Here is a 17177-nt window from a genome sequence, read left to right as displayed (position 1 = left end):
CAGCCCCCACCCCCCGCACACCTGGCAGGCCTTCCCCTGGGACTAGAGATTAGCAGGACCCCAGCCCCTCCCAGATCGATCTGCCCCCAGATAAGGTGGGTTCCCGAGCGAGCTGGGAGAGGAGTGCGGGGAGGACAGGCCAGCGGGACAGGAGGGGGCTCTTGGGGCTTGGTCTCTCAGCGCCAGAGTTGGGGGAGGCTTAATCTCAGATCCCAGCTCCTTTCCTGCTCAGGTGGCAGCAAGATCTGGGTCAGGCTGGGGGCCGGGAACAGGGGTGCACACCGGTGTGGGCTTACTGCTCTCAAAACCCTCCCTTGGGCACCCTGCACCCAGACAGTCCCCGGGGGATGACCACGACAGGCCAACTCACACACTGCCTGCCGGCCTTTCCCCACCTGTGGCCTCCAGCCGGGCCCCTCCAGGGTCCTATGCACGCCCGGGGCCCCCCAGGCACGGCTCCCTCACCGGGCACACACGTGCTGGGGCTCTGCTCGGGGAAGCCCCTGACTCCAGGCCCGCCTGTGCTGAGGGGGGTTCCACAGCCAACCCTGTGTGGAGTGCGCATGTGTTCTGATCCCCCCATGGCCAAGTGTGGGCGGTGGGGCGAGGTGGGCATGGGCACGGCTCTCTTCCTGGAGCTGTGAAACCCACCAGGGTTGGGCCTGCTGTCCACACAGGCGCAGCGGCGCCCTCTCCACCGGCCAGGCGTCCTGAAGCTCTCTGTGTGTCCTCCAAAACAGCTTTTAGTTCCTGCCGTGTCCACAGCCCTTCCGCTGGCCACCAGTCCCAGCCAGCTTGCGTGTCACCTGGACAGTTCGCCAACACCTTCCCCGCTCTCCTGCGTCCTGCACTTTCCTCTGCGGAAGCGCCTGGATTCGTGCCCCAGCTACTGCCCTGCAGCCCTGGTCCAGACTGGGCCCCTCACGTGGGTCTGGACCCCTCCCTTGCTCCACTTCATCCCCACATCTTGGGGATTTGCCTGGAAGTCCGGGCCATCCACTCACCTGCTATCCTTCTGTCCCCTATCCAGGCCACGGGCATGGCTTTCTCCATACAACTCCTGGGCTGACCGGAGGCCACTCCCAGACTCGGCCGGCTTTCCCAGACCTGCCCCTTGGGCCCAGGGCAGTCCCTGTGGCCGGTGAGTCTGGGCAGAGGGTCCCATTGGTTATTGTCAGTCATTTCCAGGCCCAGGGGACACCCGGGCCCCACAGTGCAGCCAGAAGGGAGGTGACACGGGACTCACCGGTGGCCCACAGTCCAGCTCCAATAACCCCAAGAGCCCCATCCCACTTGGGCCCCGTCCCCGGACGCTGTCTTGCAGGTACCAACACCACACAACTTCGCTTTTAGGAAGGCACATCTTGGCCAAGTCAGAGGATGGGCTGAGGCCGTGGCCGGTGGCGTGGGGCGGAGCTGTGGGCGCTGGGAAGGGCAAGGGCCATGGCAGGACCCCGGCCACTACCTGGGGCCCTCTGCAGGTCACCCAAGGGCCCCGCTTTCCGCCAAGGCCCCTACAGCTTGAGGTCTGAGACAGCGGCTTCTCAGCAGCAGACACAGGAGCCAGCCTAGCTGTCCGTCACTGTCCTGTGTGTCAGTGTGTCGGAGTCAAGAGGACAGACTGCTGGGTACTCAGGTCCGGGGACACTGGGACAGGAGCAAGGCCCACAAGGCTCGAGAGCTCACCCCCTGAGGGTCTTGGAATAGGAGCCAAGAGCTCACCCTTGGCCTCAGGAGATGTCCCAGAGGGAACTAATATTTGAGACTTAATTGCAGGCTCCTGGTCACCAACATGCCAGCCCAAGGGGGCCTGGGTCCCTAGCTGTGCCCGTGCCTGGGACAGTCAGCACCCTTTGCCCCTTGGTCTCCTCACTTCCTTAGACTCGCCAGCAGGACCCAGCCTCAGGGTTCCAGCAGGGCCTGTTCCCTGGGCCTGAAGCACTGTTCCCTGCGCATCAGGGTTACGTGGTCTAGTGTTCGGGGCGAGGACTCCGGCGGTTTACACAGTGTCCCCTCCCCGCGCTCAGCTCGGCCTCGGTGAGGTGAAGCCAGTGAGCCTGGCTGGCCACGGGGGGCGTCGTGGCCACAGGAGCTAGGCTGCTTCCTCCTCATCGCCTCCTGGGGCTTATAGGGCTGGGGATCTGGTCTGGGTCCCTTGTCATGGGTGTCTGTCGCTCGCAGAGGGCTCATGGCTGGACGGGTCTGAGAACACCCAAGGTCCCCCAGCCCAGTGGCTGTCGCCCCCCCTGCCCCCCTCACCCCCCCCCCCCCCCCCCCCCCCCCCCCCCCCCCCCCCCCCGACCTAGACCACCGTCCCCACCCCACAGACACACACGCTAGACTTTCCTCAAACACAACTCCATTTCCATTTGTACCAGTGATTGTCTGTGCAGACAAAGGCCCCTTTCAGGGACCTCAGAGGTTCAGCAAATAAATAAATGAATGAAGTCTCCGAGAGGAAGAGGTGGTGGGAAGGGGCCGGGCTTTCGGGGTGGGGGGGGGCGTCCTAGGAGGCCTGCAGGCTAGGGACACAGAAGACGCCGGGATACCAGGGGACATGCCTGCCCAGCATGTCCAGGGGAATAAGGCCCAGGAATCACGAGGGCCCCACTGAGGGCTCCCATAAAGGCTGGGGACTGACTCCAAACCAGTCTAGAGTTTGGTTTGTCTCACAACACGTCACGGGCCCTCCAGGGAGGACGGGACCAGAGGCCCCATGTCTGGGCAAAGAGAGGTGGCAGGCCTGCACATTGTCCTCTGTGCTCCGCAAGCCAGGTGCCACCCTTGACTGTGAATCTTCCTAGGGTCCCAGTTTAGACCTGGAGCCAACCCTTAGCCCAGAGGAGGGACCCTCCTGGTCGACCTGAGGCCCTCGAAAGGCAGGAGGGATTTGGGAGCCCCCACGCACTGTTGGCCAGGGCGGGACATGAGCGCCGGATCCTGAGCCCCCAGCTCTGGGGTCCAGAGGGCACCTGTGCCCTGCTCTCACGCCCTCTGCCCAGGTCAGCCCCCCCCCAGCCTAGCCCTGAGGACCCCTCAGAGGTTAGCTAGACCCCTGCCCCGGCTTCCTCTGTCACCACCACCAAACTCATGGGAACACAGAGCCCTGCACCAAACCCCGAGAGCGTGGCCCTGAGCCCTCCAATGCCCCTGGAATGAGGACCCAGGAAGGCTAACGTCTGTGTTTCATGGCCCAGCCAGTCAGGGACACAGCTCAGGCTTCCCAAGAGAAGTAGATTCCAGTCAGGTCCCAGCCCCAGCAGGACCTCATGAGGGATCCTGCCTCCCTGGCCTCCGGGACAGACAGAACCAGGACTGGGCAGCCAGTCAGGGGGATGGAAGGGTCCAGGAGGACTGCCTGGAGGAAGGGGCTGGGGGAAATGCCTACAGGAGAGCAGGGGCTGGCCTGGCAGGTTGGCTGCTGCTCCAGTCCTGGCCTAGTCCAGCCCCCAGGGCAGTGCTGACTCCTGGCTATTCTGGGGACAACAATGGCTGGCATTTAAATTCCAATTGAGTCGGCCTGAGTGGCCTCGGGCGTGAGAACGGGAGCCCCCACCCCCAGCCTGAGCCCCGCCCGCCACATTCCTGCCTCCCCGGAGATGGCCACGGCCAGGCTGTCGCCAGGGGGCCGGGAATGCGGCCCTCAATGGCCAGGGACAAGGGCCCATTGAGCGGTGACGGGCGGGATTGAGCCGTCAGCGCCCCTCCACTCAGGTCCCCCCTCCTCTGCCCCCCCCCCAGCCTCCCAGTGTTCCCAATGTCACCTGCCAGGGGGACCCTGCTCGTGCCTTCCACTGCCCAGAGCAAGCACTGACCTGGGTCCACCTGACTGACCACCGACTGGACTGCAGAGCTGTGGTCCTGGCACAGCCAGAGGCGGGACTGTAACTGGGCTGTGGGGCGCTCCTGCCTGGAGCTGTTGGGGCAGCCAGTGCCCACGCTCCTCCTCTAGCCGCAGGGCCCTCTGACAACCGCGCCCCTTCCCGCCCGCCCCTGGCCTCCACCTCGGTCCCCTGCCCAGCAGCCCCTGCCCTGTCACCTGCTCCCCAGACTGAGTCCTCACCGCCCACGCTGCCAGCCTCCCAGAGGTGGAGATGTGACCTCACTCCAGGCTTCGTGTTCGGTGTCCATCCTGAACCTGCTGTCAGGGACTCCATGTGTGGAGGAATCAGGATTTTAGTGCCAACAAGGATGGCCAGGACCTGTGCCCAGCACACCAGACAGGACACAGCACCCTCATGGCAGCCCCTTGTCCTGGCCACATTCGGGCCCCGAGGGCCAAGGCCCACCTCGTGAGGCAGCCCAGGGCCCAAGGGCTGGACCCCCTCCGTGGAGCCGGCCACAGGCCCACTGCTGGACGCAGCAGTGCTCATTGCGCTTTAGCCTCACCCAGACAGGTCGCCGGACAGGACCCTGGGCCTTGCTGCCCTCCGTGGCTGGGCACAGCCCTCCCTCCCCTTAGACCACACGGAGGCCTTCTTGTCTCAGGCCAGGGTGGGGAGGATGACAGGTCAGATGCCAGGGAACCTGAGCCCAGGAGGGGTAGTCCCAGTGGGCAGTGGCTGGCCGAGAGGCACAAAGGCCTGACTGCGCAGGCCCCCACCCAGGAGAGAACTCGGGGGCGGGAGAGAGGCTGGCTTGGTGCCCACAGGCGGCAGGGCGGCCCCGTGAGGACACCTCCTTCCGCTCTGCTTGGGAAGATGAACTCACCGCCTGGTCCCCTGGGTGCAGGGGGGTGGGGAGGCCAGCAAAGAGGGTGGGAAAGAGCAAAGGGGGAGTCCTTAGCCACGGTGGACAGCCTGCCAGGTCTGGCATGCATCCCAGACAGGCACGGCTGTCTGTGTGTCTGCCCGACAGATGTCAGGGGACCCCAGACAAGTGAGGTATCAAGGTGCTGAGGGTAGGGTCTTGGCTTACCGGGACCCTCCGGGGATGAAAGGGCAGCACTTGGTCCATCTGTGTGGCTCATGTGAGCCCCCAGAGCCATTAATAGTGCCAAGCACCCCAGGAGTGCTCAGAGGATAGTTGTGGGATGGATGGAAGGATGGATGGACGGACAGATGGACGGAAGGATGGACAGATGGACGGACGGATGGATGGACGGAAGGATGGACAGATGGATGGACGGATGGATGGACGGATAGAAGGATGGATGGAAGGAAGGATGGAAGGAAGGAAGGATGGAAGGAAGGACGGATGGACGGATGGACGGATGGATGGATGGAAGGATGGATGGATGGATGGATGGATGGAAGGATGGATGGATGGACGGATGGACGGATGGAAGGATGGATGCCTCACAATGCAGAGCTGAGGCTGACAGCAACAACACTAGGAAGTGGAGGGAGACTCGGAGTCCTCAGGCCTGGCCTGCCACCACCACCACTGTCCAGATAACGCTGCGGCCTACAGCAGCCACCTCCGTCCTCACCCCATGAGCTGTCCACTCTGCCCATGGGGCTGTCCATTCCACCCTTGCCCTGAAAGCTGACCATTCTGCCCTCTGTCATGAGGGGCCCTTGCCCATGGCTGAGAGTAGCTAGGGATGGCTTCACTGAGCAGGTGGCCCCTCAGGGCCCTCAGGGCCCGTGAGGTGGGTACTGGGAGATGGAGGGACAGAGCTCCAGGAAGAGGGTCCTTTGCAAAGAGTATTGAATGACTCTGCTTCTGAAGAGTGGCCCATGAGAGGGTGATCAGAGAGATTGTTCTAATGAGGCCGAGGCTGTGCTGACACTTGGCCAGGAACCTGGGAGCCACAGGGTGCCTGAGCAGAGGGTGGAGTGGTCTGATGCAGACTTCAGCAGAAGCCTTGGCTGCCTGGAGAGGGTGGACTGAGGGGGCAGGGCCCAAGGTCAGGTACCAGGATGCTCTGGGAAGACAGAGCAGCCAACATGGCTACACCTATCCAAGGGGCCTGGGGCCCCACCCCAGCCATGGCCCCACCTGATGCCAGGCGGGGCCAGCTCCTTGAGCCCCTGATGACTTTGCTTGGTGCCACTCAGCTCCTCTTTGCCTGGGGTGGGATCCAGGACCATAGCTGGTCACTTTGGATGGCACAGTGGCCCTCCAGCCCCCTCCAGGGCATAACTGCAGGGCAGAGCCGTGGTTTCAGTCCTGGGAGGGGAAAACGTGGCCTTAGGCTTTCCCTCTTGGCCCTTGCTTCCAGGGAGCTCAGGATCAAGCTAAAGGCTCAAGAGCAACCACTATTCCTCCCTTGGTTCTGGAATGTTTCTCTTTGCTCAGCCTGAATAAATCCAGTGTGGAAAAGCCATATTTTCTCAGCAGCTTCAAACTCAAACCTGCATAGCAGATGTCCCTACTTTCCAGAGATGCGCTCTCCTCCATCTCGGCCCCAAACAGCTGCCGCTGTGGCCCAGCCCTGGCCCCAGTTGAGCCACTGCCCCAACCTGTGGCCCTGGCCCTGGTCATAAGCAGCCACTGAGAGCTGGGCTGGGACCTGGGACCTGGCAGCTCAGAGCCCAGCCTCTGCTGCAACACAAAGCTTGTTCTCAGGCCCCCGGAGTGGGGAAGGGGGAGGGGGCAGATCCCATCCTGTCCCCAAGGGCACCAACACACAAACACAGCAAACACACAGGTCACCCATCTGCACCTCCCTTGTCAAGGACCTGGGGACTTAACCTGAGCCCCAAGGTGCCTCCCAGGTGGAAGGGGTATCCTGTTCTTGAAGGGTTGAAGCCGATGCCATCAGGCCCATGATATTGCCAGAGCTGCGGCAGCAGGCGCCGGGTTCAGTGACGTGTCACGCCCTGAGTGGGGAGGGGATAGATGGCAAACCCCTTACACTTGGCATCCCCTGTGCCCGGCCAAGGCCTGCCTGCCTGGGTGCTCCCAGGGGGTAGGGCCCTGGGTTTCAGGGAGCAGCCTAGGGGCTCAGTGGGCCTGGGCACTGGCACCCGTCCTCTGTAAGGATGGCTATGTTCAGACCACTGTCAATGGGCCGTTGTGCTCGGCGAGGGCCAGGAGCCCCGCCCACCTGGCAGGACAGACGTGTCCTCGCTGGCAAGTCCCTGCTCCGGCTGGCAGCAGCTGGCCGCCGCACACGGCCCGGATGTGGGGTGCCTTGGCTGGGGATGGGTGCACATCCCGGGGCCTCTGGGAGTCCCGCCGAGCAGAGACTGTGCCCTGAGCTCTGCCACCCTGCGCCAGCCAGCTGTCCTCAAGTCCACACTCACTGCCTCCACAGGGCAGGAGGACCGGCGGCCCCCAGGTCGGCCTCGCACTGCTGTTCTGAGCCTGAGCCGCTGGTCTCCTCTCATGGGGGCAGGGCTACAGGGGTCCTGACCCTTAGGGAACAGAATTTCCCATCCCACCTAGGAACCCCCACCATTAGCCCCAGAGCACCTCCATGAACGTGGGGTTGGACAGGGGCTCAGGGGGTTCAGCCAGCCCAGCTCAAGGGGCCCGGGGGTCCAGGACTGAAGACAGCCCTTGGGAGCAGGGTTAGAGACCTGAGAGTGGAGGTAGGGCCGGGGGGACTGGCTGAGACCCCCCAGCAGCACAGACCCCCTTGCAGGGCCAGCCTTGGTGAACTGAAGACAGGGACTCAGATTTGGCCAGTCTGTGGTGGGGACGCCCATGCGGAGAAGGCCAGGCCTCCAGCCACAGCCGGAGAGACAATGCTGTAGGTGACTGGGGACGTCAGCCAGGGAGAGGGCTGGCTAATGGTGGCAGGCTGGCCGCAGAGCTGCCACCTCTGAGTGCTTTCTGACCCCCCAGCTCTAGCCCGCTAGAGTCATACACACCCCAGAGACCTCAGAGACCCCTCCCCAAGGGGCCCCTTCCTTGACCCAGGGTCTCTGGGTCAGTTCAGCTGCTGCTAGACGCCTGCCTTGTGGTGGGTGAGCAGGCCCAGTGCTGAGGACCCCAGGTAACCGCCCTCCAGGGGTCTCTGGTGGAGGGTAGTGGGCGGGGTCTGACTGCATGGTGGGCGGTCCCTTCAGGGCTGGACTGCAGGGGCGATGGGAGGGTCTGAGGGTCTGAGCCTGTGTCCTGCACGTCCCAGGGGCTCTGAATAAGACCAAGCCTCCAATCACCTCATCCATCGAGTGGCACCTTTACTGCCCCCATGTTACAAACATGCCTGAGACCACTGGGTGAGTGCATGGGGAGCTGCCCCCCATCCAGTGCCCTCTGGGCTAGGACCGTTCCTGAGGTGGGGAGGGTGGGGTCTGGGGGGAGGCTCTGGGCAGCCAGCGTTGATGCCCCTGAAGGCCTGGGAGGCAGAGGGACGTTCAGGGGCCAGGAGAGGGAAAGGGTCTGCAGGAGAGGGTCAGGGGGTTCCCGTGCCTAGCTCCCCACTTCTGAGGGTGAGCTTTGGGGGTGGAGGCGTAGGGCGGGCTGGGGAAAGCCTGAGCAGGGAGGCCTCTGGGGAGCGGGCCGCCCGCAGCGAGTCTCCACCTGCCCGACCAGCCAGGTTTCTGGCACCGCCAGTTCTGTGAGTTCGACAGTGGCGCACAGCCCCCGATCCCTTAAGCTCTTTACACGGAGAACATGTTGTCTGGGCTGTGTGTGCGTGTGCGCGCGCATGAGCAAGACAGGGTTAGGGCAGCGTGGGGACGTGGGAATAAAGAAATCTCTGAGGCTCGACCGGCTCTTGGTTTCAGGGATTTGCAGCTACCCCTCAGCAGGACGGCTGCAGCGAGGAGGCAAAGAGGGGCTGGCCCAGGAACTGGGGGACTGGGCCCCTGCTCATGGTAGTGTGGGGATGGTCCCACTCTTCTGGCCAGCGTGCCGAATCTGTCCCCCAGCTGCTCTGGAAGGTGAGGGCAGGAAGCGGCCCGTGCATGGGTCCCGGGGACAGCAGGGGCGGTCGGTGGCCCCCCCCCCGTACCCACCCCCTCTGTGGGCTGGGCAGGCCCCCAGCACCAGTAGGATAAACCTTGAGCGCAAGCCATGTGGGGCAGGCCTCACTGAACCCCTGGAAAGTTCTCGGAAGCTGCTGAGGGAAGGAGGGGACGTGCTCAGTGCACGGCAGGGGCAGGGTGCCTGGGAAGGCAGCTAACGGGGTACTCCATGCCCCGGAAAGGCGCGCCAGACGCACGCCAAGCGGGAGGGGCTGCTCTCCATGCGCTGTGTGTCCTGGGGACTGGGGGCTCTCGTCTGTCTATCGGAGTAGATTCCTCATCTATCTGCTTGAGGTCCTTCATCTCCTCAGCCTCAAAGCCCTAAGGGGTTGGGAGAGGGACCCCGTTCCTGAGCTGGCCAGGGCTGGTCAGGATCCCCAGGCCACTCAGCGTTCCTGGGCTAGATTGGGGTCTGCACTAGGTAAAGGCTGCCCTCAGCCAAGTCACGTCCCCGTGGGGCCGGGATTGGGGCCACCCAGAGCTCCGAGCAGAGGCTGTCACCTGAGGCCTCTGACCCGCTCGTGTCCCCCAGACACAAACACGTGAGCACAGACGCACACACGTAGAAACGTGTGCACCGGGCTTGGCCTGGGCCCAGGTGTGCTGGGACCTGGGGCCCCTGCCTTCACTGGGTGTGTGCTTGGGCAGCTGTGCGGAGCCTGCTCAGCCTTGCTCTGACCCAGTTTTCCAGGCCTGGCCCGGCAGGCGGCATTGGCGGTGAAAGCCCATGGAGCTTCTCATCAGCAACGTGGGTGCCCGGGGCCCGTGGCATCTTGTTGGAGGTACCCAGCGAGCTCCATGCTCTTAGGGCTGAGGCACAGGCAGCTTCTGGGGACACGCGTGCAGACGCAGGCTTGCATGGAGGTCCACATGCATGTGCTCAAAGGTGTATCCGCGGGTGCCCCCTCTGAATGTTCTGGGCCCCCCTTTAGCCTGCCCAACTCCTCTCCTACCTCGGGATGCAAGGGTATGTCATCCAAGGACCAAGCCCTGTGGCGCTGAGCTGCTGACCTGACAGAGCCCCTCCCCTTACCCCTTCCCGGAAGTCAGTCATAGCCCAGCTGGAGACCAGGATCCTGGGAGGTCATGGATTTGGGGCTAAGTCCACCGAGCCACAAGGGCTAGGAAGACCTCAGGAGCCATCCCAGAGGAGGGGTGAGAGGGAGGGTCCTGACGGGCAGGGAGGCTGCAGGAGCATTGCCAGGGCAGAGCCTGCTGGGAGGGGGAGGGAAGGGCGTGCGTAAGAGTGGCCGTGGGAAGGGAGCCCTGGGCTGATAAGCCCCTTTGATCTGTATTGAGGCAACACAGACCCCCCGTCCTGAGATAACCTGGGCCTGGGAGCCACTGACCCTGGCCCAAGCTGTCCTCGCCAAGGCGCCTGCCCCCACCCACAGAGCTCTACGCAGACCCCAGCCCAGAACATGACTGGTTCTCTGGGCAAGCTTGGTGGGAGGCTGGGGCAGGGTCCGACACCAAAACACAGCCCCTCCCCCTGGGAACCACCCCCAGCCCCTGCCTGACCTGGGAGGGGACCCTTCTCCTGGCTGGCTCCTCACTGCTTTCACACTGAGCCTGGGGGCCCCGGTGAAGCCGCTTTCTGGCTGTGGCCCCTTGAACAGCCCCGTCTGACCCGAGTTATACCGCAGTGTGGGCACTGGCGTGGACACTGCTCTGTGTGAGATGGTAGCACGCTGCCCAGGCCCCCTCTCCATGACAGCTACCTCCGCCTGGGGGGTGGCCGGCTGTCCCCCATGTGCAGAGGGCTCTCCCAACCTTGCTACCCCGCCCTCCGTCCCTGCCGGGCAGGCCCGCTGGACAATAAAGTCGTCAGAAGCCTTGGACTATGGGGAAGGCAGGCAGGCGGGGCAGGGCAGGGGAGGACAGGGGAGGCTCGGGGAGGCCCCACAAAGACATCTCTATTAGGGGGTTGCAGACCCTGCTCCACCCCAGGGCCTCCCAGGACCCAGAAGAGCGGGTGAGCATGGGCAGACGTGGCCCTCAGGGCCCACTGGTAGGGCCGGCCCATCAGGCAGAAGAACAAGCCGAGACTGGGAGCTGCATGGTGAGGGCAACCCCCACTCTAAGAGAGCCCCTTAGTGGGAGTGCCCTGAGCAAGGAGTTGTTGAGATCCAGCCCTCATGCTCAGCAGGCACCCAGCACTCACCCCTGCCCCAGCCTCCTGGCAGGATAGGATGAGCAGGCTTCCTGCCAGGGGCTGACAGCACCCCACATGAAAGATGGCCTCCTTTCTCCTTAAAGGCCCAGCAGCTGGGCTTGAGGAGAAGCCCCGAAGGGCAGAGGGTATTGGGGCATACGGCCATTGAGCCCTGGGTCAGCAGAGGTCACCGCAGCTTTTTCTCCCAGAATCCACAGAGCCAGGGCCCCTTCTCTAGGAAGCCCAGGACCCCCACAGGTCCTCCTTCCTCTGCCCCCCCCCTGCGCCCCCTCTGGGCGCTTTCCCAGGGCTGCCTCCTTCCTTCCAACTCCCTCCACCTAGGTGCCCGTCACAGCCACTTGCTTTACACCTGGGAGACTGTGCCCTTGCCCCTTGCCTGAGCCCCAAGAACTGGGCCGCAGATGCAGGTCTGCCCCAGACGCCAGGCTTTGACCTTTCAACCCGTAGCCTATCCCTAGGCCAAGTGTCAGCATCAGTCAGGGCTCTGGGACTGGGCTGGCCACTGGGGAAGCCTGGAGGGGGGGGCCATGCCTCCATGTTACATTCTTCCGGGTGAAAGGCCTGGCGGGGGTGGGGACCGCGGCTCACGGTGGGCCTGAGTCTGGCTGGGGGGTGAATAAGAACAGGGCTCCTGACGGGCTGCTCGGTGCGCCAGCCGTGGCTGCCCAGCCTCGGCAAGTTCACTCTGCAAACAGCTGCCTCCTTTAATTAGCTCGGTGCAGCCCTGCGCGCCAGCGTCCGGGGGAAGGGCCTGGGGGCGGGGCGGGGGCGGGGGCGGGCCCTCCCGGCGGGCCCTCCCTCCAGCTGCTAGGCACTGGCCTGAGGCTGGAGGTGGGGGCTACTGGCCTGCCCCATGGACTCCCTAAGTGCTGCAGAGGATGCAGAGAACACCTCACCCTTCCCAGGCAAAGTGGAAGTCTCTCCAGGTCGCTGTGTACCTGGGCAGGCTGTGCCACCGGGCTTCTGTGCCTCGGTTTCCCCCCCTTTCAAGCCCCCACCTTGTCAAGCACGTGGAGGAGCAGGTGTGAGGTTCTTTGCCAGAGCCACCATCAGCACCACCTTAAGTCTTGTGTCCCTGGTCCCACAGGATGAAGGTGGCTGCGCCTTGAGTTCTGGGGGGATTCCCCTGGCCCCAGCCTGGGCTAGACAGGACTCTGGCCTCCAGCCGGCAGAGGTTAAGGCCCACTGGACCCAGCTGGCCTCTCTGCCCTGGCTGGCTCTGCTTGGAAGCGTGACTGAGGTTTGTCCACTGGTGACCTGTGCAGAGCCAGGAGGGCCAAAGGGCCAGGGATGGATGCCCCGCTGAGGGCCTCTGGCTGAGGCTCAGGACAGAGCTCACAGGGGCTTCCTAGAGCGGGTGACTCCGGCCATCAGGACCCAGAGGAGGGGACCTTCCGTGGAGCAGGGTGGAGGCCGCCCAGGAGGGAGGAGGGTGTGACGCGGGGCTGGTGCAGCAGCCCCTGAGGCCTGGATTCCTAATTCAGCGGGAGCCTGCTAGCCCGGCTTGTTTATTCTTGGCAGGAAGGCTGGTAGTGGGGGGCGGCGGGGGGGGGGGGGGAGTGAAGCCTTTTCAAAAAATAATAATAATAAAAACGCTCATTTAGAAGGCTCCCAAGACATGCCGAACTCCAAAAGGGTCTTGGAAAAAATGCTGAGAAGGTTTAAGTGTAAATGGACCCAAAACACCATAATTAAATTTCCCTTAAATTTACCAGAGTTTGGGGTCAAAGAAAAAATAAAACTTAGGGAAAATACACTTGAGGGTTCAGGCGAATGCCAAGTGCTTAGAAAAATAGATTTCTGAGCTGCTCCGCGGCTACCGGCCTGGCCCCCCCTCAGCCCCTGGAGATGCAAAGGCCATAACCGCTCCTGGGCCAGCTCTGGCCACCTCTCCATGGGTCTTCATGCCCGGGCCAGGACCCTGGGGGCCCTCCCCAGTGGGACCCTCCGCCCATACCAGCTCCCTTCTACCCCCTGGGCTGGAGCAGCCCCCCTCCCCCCTCCGCCAGGGCTCCCCATGGGGAGCTGGGGGCCCCTCATGCTCAACCCCGGGTGGGAGCCCTTAGGAAGCTTGAGCTTCTGTCTCCCCCTCCCCCACTCCCTGCCACCGCTTCCTGCATCTACAGACAGCCCTGGTCTCTGGGCTTGCTCATCTGTAAGAACCACCCTCTCCAAACCTAAAGTCAGGATTTGAGGTCTAGCGGCCTGAACCAGCCCAGGGGCACAGAGGCCAGAATGTCTGGACTGGGGCTGCTTCATCATGTTCCAGAAGACAGTCTCCCAAGAGCACATGATTATGGTGTTGCCCTCTTTGCTCAGCCTGCCAGGAAGCTCAGAGCTAAACTTAAGGATCTTGTACAGTAGCTAGTGCTGGCCAATGGATTTTGGAATATATGCTCTTCTCCATGTTCTTTAAAACCCCATTTCTGTTATAATCAGCAAATCAACTGTGCTTTTTATTTTAATCCTCCTCAAATTTTCTGAGTACAAATTTAAAAGGCAGAGATTACCCATGATCCTTGGCAGCTGTGGCCTCTCTCAAACCTGTTCTTCTTTCTTTGGAGAAAGGAGGCCAGCCCAGCCTAGCTCGGCACCTCCTCCTCCATCCTTGGTAGCCTGCTCTGTCCCTGGGGCCCACATGGGGACCAATGGTTTCCCAGACAGGCAGAGATGGGTGTTAGGAGGTGGAGAGCTCCCAGAAGGAGATCAAGCAGCCCGCTCAGAGGTCCCCCAGAGAAGGTGAACCAGGCCTAGACTTGCAGTTCCCTTGGGGCCTCAGTTTCCCCCATCGCAGCACTTGGGCTCGGGGCAGGGCAGAGAGAAGCTCCCAGCAGCAGCTGCACCCCTGGGCCAGGCACTGCATTACAGAGCTAGATGAGCAGGAGGCTCTGAGCAGGGTCCCTCTGCGCCCTGGCTTCCAGGCCCTGATGGGCATCGACCGGCTGCCCTGGAGACCATGGCAGGCCAACAGTGCTTGGATAGCAGGCAGGATGTGGATTCAAGTCCCCACCAGGAGCGGCCTGCAGGCAGGAGGAGTGGCTGAGGGGCCCATCCCTCCACCTGGGCAGGACCCCGCAGCCCAGCCCCCCTCCTGCAGAACCCCCTTAGCTTACACCTGCACAGGCCCCAGCAAGCCGGACTGCCCGGGTCTGAGTCACTGACCTGGCTGGGCTGGGCCGGGCTGCCTGTCAGCCCCCCACTCTTGCCTGAGGCCTCCTCTACTCACCTTCGCTGGGGACCCCCGTGGGGGGAGAGGTGGCTGTGGGGGTGGGGTGGGGGGGGCACAAACATGGAAGGGAAACTAGCCGGCCAGGACTTCTGCCACCACCACACTGACCTCCCTCTTTGCACCTGCTGGCCTGTGATGCGCCCGGAGGGCCTCCGTCATGGGGCCCAGGAGGACTGCGAGGGGCCTCCGGGCAAGTGCTCCATCACGTGGGCCATGATGGAACAGTGGCTCTGATGGCTAATTTTTAGAAAGCGCTGCCGAGATCTTGGGAAACGGGGCACAGACAACATGTGAGTAACAGGCCCTGCTGTCAAGGGAAGGCCAAGGCCGTGAACACGTGGACTTGGAAAGAATAATTGTGAACAATACAATTATTTTTCAATAACAATGAAAAATGCCTTCAAGCAACGCCCTCCTTTGGAGGCAAGGGTGGGCCCTGCAGACTGGTCCTCGAGTCCTCCGTGCTGGCACCAGGCCCTACTAGGACCTTTTGGAAGCAATTTGGCAGAACCAGCCGAGGGCCGCAGAATCTCCTGCTCTTTCACCTAAATGCCACCAGACACTTAGGAGAGGCCATAATGAAGGGGCCCCTTCAGACTAGGTCCCACCCAAGGAACCGGCCACCACGAGGTGTGCAGAGGGCGGAATAAGAGGCAAGTCCACATCCTGACCCCTGGAAATGGGAATGTGACCTTATTTTTTGTGGTGTCATTTAATTAAGCCCTTGGGATGGTCTTGGATTATCTGAGTGGGTCCTACATCCAATGGGAAGTGCTCCTGGAAGAGATGGGAGGGGAAAAGTCCGAGTGACCCTGGAGGCAGTGTTGCAAGGCCAGGCGCACCTGGAGCCTCCAGAGGCAGGAAGGGGCAGCAAGGACCCTCCCCTGGAGCTCTGAGGGAGCAGGGCCCTGCCAACACCTTGATTTCAGACTTCTGGCCTCCAGGACTGGGAGAAACTAAATTTCAGCCAACCGGTTTGTGGTAATTTGTTGCAGCAGCCTTAGGAAAGGAACACAGAGTGTGAGGCACCCAGGGGTCAACCCAGGCCCTGTGCTGGAGGAAGGGGGGGGCACAGCCCCTCGCGCAGGCCTGAGGGAGAGGGAGGGGGCAGGGCAGAAGAGCAAGGGCCCCCATCTCCCAACAACCTCTCGTCTTGTTAGTGCTGCCCAATGGCCAGATCCACACAGAAGCCGAGAGGGCAGGACCAGTGATGCCGCGTGTGGCATCAGACTTGCCGGGACGGACTCCTGACGCGAGGGAATAGCTCACGCAGATGGGCAACCCCTGTGGGCACTCTGCTAAGGAGACATTCTTGGGGGGCATAAAGCAGAAAGGCGCTTGCAGGAGAATGGATAGATGCTCGCCTCTCAGAGTCCCGGGGATGCAGGGCGCTTTTCTCAGGGGTCCAAGAGGGAACCGTGGGCACCCTCCTGGGGAACAATACCGAGCCTCTCCTGCACTTTGGAAGGGTCCTCGGGGAAGCCAGCCCCAGGTGCCAGCCGCTGGTCCTTCCTCCCTGCCCCACTCTGAGTGGACTCCGGCCCCGCCTGCCAGTTCTATCCACAAAGGAATCTGGAGGACAAACCCAACACAGAGGAAGAGGGCAAAGGGGACCATCCACACCCATTCTGGTATGTTAAGTCACTGATTAATTAAGTAACTGGTTAATAGATCAGAGCCCAATAATAGATCAGACCCTGGGATGGTCTCCCCGGAGAGGGCCTCGGTGGGGCAGCCTGGGGCTGCGCCCTGGAGGGGCCTGGGGGTCGACTAGAGCAGGCAAGAGGGCACACACAGCAGAGATGCTAATCTGTCACGTAGGCACAGAGGGGTCCCGTCAGGGCTCCCTGGGGGCGGGGTCCTTCTAGGGCCCTGAATTCTGGCCTCAGAGGCTGGAGTGACTCTAGGCTGGTGTCTTCAAAGCACAGACTGCACCTGGAGTTGTGGGGTGGTGTGAGCAGCCAGTCACAGAGGGTCTTTCGTAGCCCATTTTCCTGATGAGCAAACCGAGTCCCAGAAACCTCAAGCTAGGTGGTCCAGAGACAGCTGGCTGGGGCATGCCAGAGCCATGCCCAGGGGCTCCGCTCTCCCCTTTCTGGTGACTGTAGGCCCCAGGGCCTCTGGGTTTGTCGGATAGTCGAAGTGCCCTCTTCCTTGTGAAGGTGGGCACACTGGGTCCTCTCCAGCTCAGGCCTGCCCGGTGCAACAGTAAACAAGGAGCTCACCCAGCTTCTGGCCACCAGCTACCCTCATCCCTCCTCAGAGCACTAGGGCTGGTGTCCTATCTGAGGCCCCCAGCCCCTGCCCTCCATTCATATGCCTGGCAAGCACCCAGTCTCTAAACTTATTTTCTCCTGGGAAATTGGGGGTGAGGATCCCCTTGGCAGAACACCCCGGCAGCTTAGCTACAAGTGTACCGCAGGCCCCTAATAAAAGCAGCAGCAAGACCACAGCTTCTGGGATGCAGTCCCCTCAGATTTCAGCCCCAGGCAAACAGGCTGAGCTGCTCTTCACTCCCAGGCTTTTGCACACACGGTTCCGCCTGGTTCGGTGCTGTTTCGTGCTTTTCCACCCGAGGACTGGCTGTTCACACCTCAGGGTTCAGCGTGAGCCGCTCCCCCTCCGTGAAGCTTCTCGGACCGGCTTCACCAACCTCAATCCCCTCTCTACGTCCCGCGTTCTACGGCCCGAGCCCCCGATGGGCAGCAGGGTAACAGCCGGGACTGCGCGCGGCACAACTAAGGGTCCGCGCTCGGCCCCTCTGCGCGCTCGCGGGGCCCAGAGGTGCGAAGGGGGGGCCTCGCGCGTCCAGCCCCGGCTCCCACGCCCTCAGAGACCGCCCGGCGCCCCCGCCCGGCCCCGCCCCCTCTAATCCCCTCCGCGGGCGGGGGCCCTGAGAGCCGCGGCC

At 62.7% G+C, this 17177-nt stretch overlaps 1 protein-coding gene across 1 annotated transcript in view; it reads left to right on the top strand.

Moving 5' to 3' along the window:
* The first annotated feature begins 581 nt into the window (after positions 1-581).
* The window catches only part of FGFR3 (fibroblast growth factor receptor 3), a 30403-nt gene continuing 13807 nt past the window's right edge, over positions 582-17177 (top strand). Inside the window, exons 1-5 of the mRNA XM_029952644.1 lie at positions 582-608; positions 741-925; positions 1031-1141; positions 7002-7228; positions 8625-8780. Of these exons, the coding sequence (XP_029808504.1) occupies positions 582-608; positions 741-925; positions 1031-1141; positions 7002-7228; positions 8625-8780 (706 nt within the window). The remainder of the gene's footprint in view (positions 609-740; positions 926-1030; positions 1142-7001; positions 7229-8624; positions 8781-17177) is intronic.

The sequence above is a fragment of the Suricata suricatta genome, chromosome 1, assembly GCF_006229205.1.
Source record: "Suricata suricatta isolate VVHF042 chromosome 1, meerkat_22Aug2017_6uvM2_HiC, whole genome shotgun sequence".
NCBI lineage: Eukaryota > Metazoa > Chordata > Mammalia > Carnivora > Herpestidae > Suricata > Suricata suricatta.
This window is presented reverse-complemented; position numbering and strand designations above follow the sequence as displayed.